The 1,946-nt window shown below is 39.7% G+C and overlaps 1 protein-coding gene across 1 annotated transcript; it reads right to left on the bottom strand.

Moving 5' to 3' along the window:
• Positions 1–311: 311 nt before the first annotated feature.
• Positions 312–1,286, bottom strand: LOC107757401 (gastrula zinc finger protein XlCGF8.2DB-like). The gene has a single exon (XM_016574866.1). It carries the CDS (start codon positions 1,283–1,285, stop codon positions 458–460), a length of 828 nt encoding a protein of 275 aa, XP_016430352.1. The 5' UTR covers position 1,286; the 3' UTR covers positions 312–457.
• Between the last annotated feature and the right edge of the window lie 660 nt (positions 1,287–1,946).

Raw genomic sequence — 1,946 nt, 5'->3', positions numbered from 1 at the left:
CGATGAGCTTTGTAAAAATCAATGCGTTTCAGAAAGGCGGGGCATAGAGGAGAAACAATAATGTACAGTATGTGGAAAATAATGTGTTTTTTTAACTTTTCATTACACCAAATACACAAAATAATGTTCTTTTTAGCAGCATCATATGACCCCTTTAAAAATCATCAAATGTGTTCTACTGAAGAAACAAAGTCACCTACATCTTGGATGCCCTGTGGGTAAGCAGATAAACATCAAATTTTCATTTTTGGGTGAACTATCCTTTTAAGACTAACATATTGATACTAACACCCAAAAAACTTTAATTTTGATTTTATGGGGACTTTAAGGTGATCTCGGACCGATTGTTTTGGTGCGGATCCAAGCGTGATTGCCATGTTCACATATGCCCAAACGAACCGAGCTAAGGTGGGAAACGCGCTAGGTTCTGAAACAACGGGCCAGGTGTGAAAGCACCCTAAGACTTTTCTCCGGTGTGAATTCTCATGTGCCAGTTAAGGCTTCCTTTATGAGTGAAACTTTTTCCACACTGTTGGCAGGTGTAAGGCTTCTCTCCAGTGTGAATTCTTATGTGGGCTTGAAGGTTTCCATGCTGATGGAAGCTCTTTCCACACTGAGGGCATGTGTACGGCTTCTCTCCAGTGTGAACAGTCATGTGCCAGTTAAGGCTTCCTTTATTAGTAAAACTTTGTCCACACTGTTTGCAGGTGTAAGGCTTCTCTCCGGTGTGAATTCTCATGTGGTGGCTAAGGCTTCCTTGATGACTGAATCTTTTTCCACACTGTTCGCAAGTGAAGGGACTCACTCCATTGTGTATTCTCATGTGGACTTCAAGGTTTCCATGTTGAGAGAAACTTTTTCCACACTGCTGGCAGGTGTAAGGCTTTTCTCTGGTGTGAATTCTTATGTGCCTGTCAAAGCTTCCTTTATGAGTGAAACTTTTTCCACAGTGTTGGCAGGTGTATGGCTTTTCTCTGGTGTGAATTCTTATATGCCTGTCAAGACTTCCTTTATAAGTGAAACCTTTTCCACAGTGTTGGCAACTGAAAGGGGTCTCCCCAATGTGGACTTTAAGGTTTCCTTGTTGATTGAAACTCTTTCCAAACCGAAAGCAAGTGAAATCACTTATAGTTGCTCCAGTCTTTTGAGCTTTTTTTCGTGTGGAAATCTTTTCAGTCTGTGAACACCTGAAAGATTTTTTCCCAGCTGTGAAATCGTGGAGATTCTCGTATTGATCTTTCTCTTCAATGTCATGGAGTACTTCTTTCTCTTTTTTCAATGCCATTAGGTCTAAGGTGAAAAAACAAACAAAAGTTATCCCCAGTTTAATGGCACAATACAACAGACATCAAAACATTTAGGTACGTAATGCATCAAAATCAACAACATGTATGCTTGATCCTGTACCAGAGGTGTCCAAACCTGCTCTGGAGGGCCACTGTCCTACTTGTCCCAATACACCTGCCGGAAATTACACCGGTCAAAACTATGGCCCTTGAAAAACTCCTTTCCTTCAGAGTTTAGCTCCAACCCTAATCAAACACACCTGAACATGCTAATCAAGGTCTTCTGTGTTATTTAAAAGCTATAGGCAGAAAGCTCTATTTGAAAGCTCAAGTTTGCAGAAAAGGGGACTTTGAGGGCTAGAGTTGAGTAACGCTGCTCTTCACAACATTACTAACGTTCTTTAGGCCATGTCTCAAGAACCTTTAAGCTGGCAGTTAAACCCTTTATTAAAAAAAGAACAGTTTGACCCAGGAGATATAGTTAATTATAGACTTATCTCAATGAGGGATGATAATTAATCACTGATCTATTAATTGACAAAAAAAAAAAAAAATCCAAGGAAGCTCAAACTGTGTCTAAATGGTCAAAAAAGTTAATGATATTTTCTGCACGAGCAAAACATTTAAATTAGATGTTGTGCTTTGGGGAAAGCAAAACTA

The sequence above is a fragment of the Sinocyclocheilus rhinocerous genome, unplaced genomic scaffold (assembly GCF_001515625.1).
Source record: "Sinocyclocheilus rhinocerous isolate Xijiao unplaced genomic scaffold, SAMN03320098_v1.1 scaffold1675, whole genome shotgun sequence".
Classification (NCBI taxonomy): Eukaryota; Metazoa; Chordata; class Actinopteri; order Cypriniformes; family Cyprinidae; genus Sinocyclocheilus; species Sinocyclocheilus rhinocerous.
This window is presented reverse-complemented; position numbering and strand designations above follow the sequence as displayed.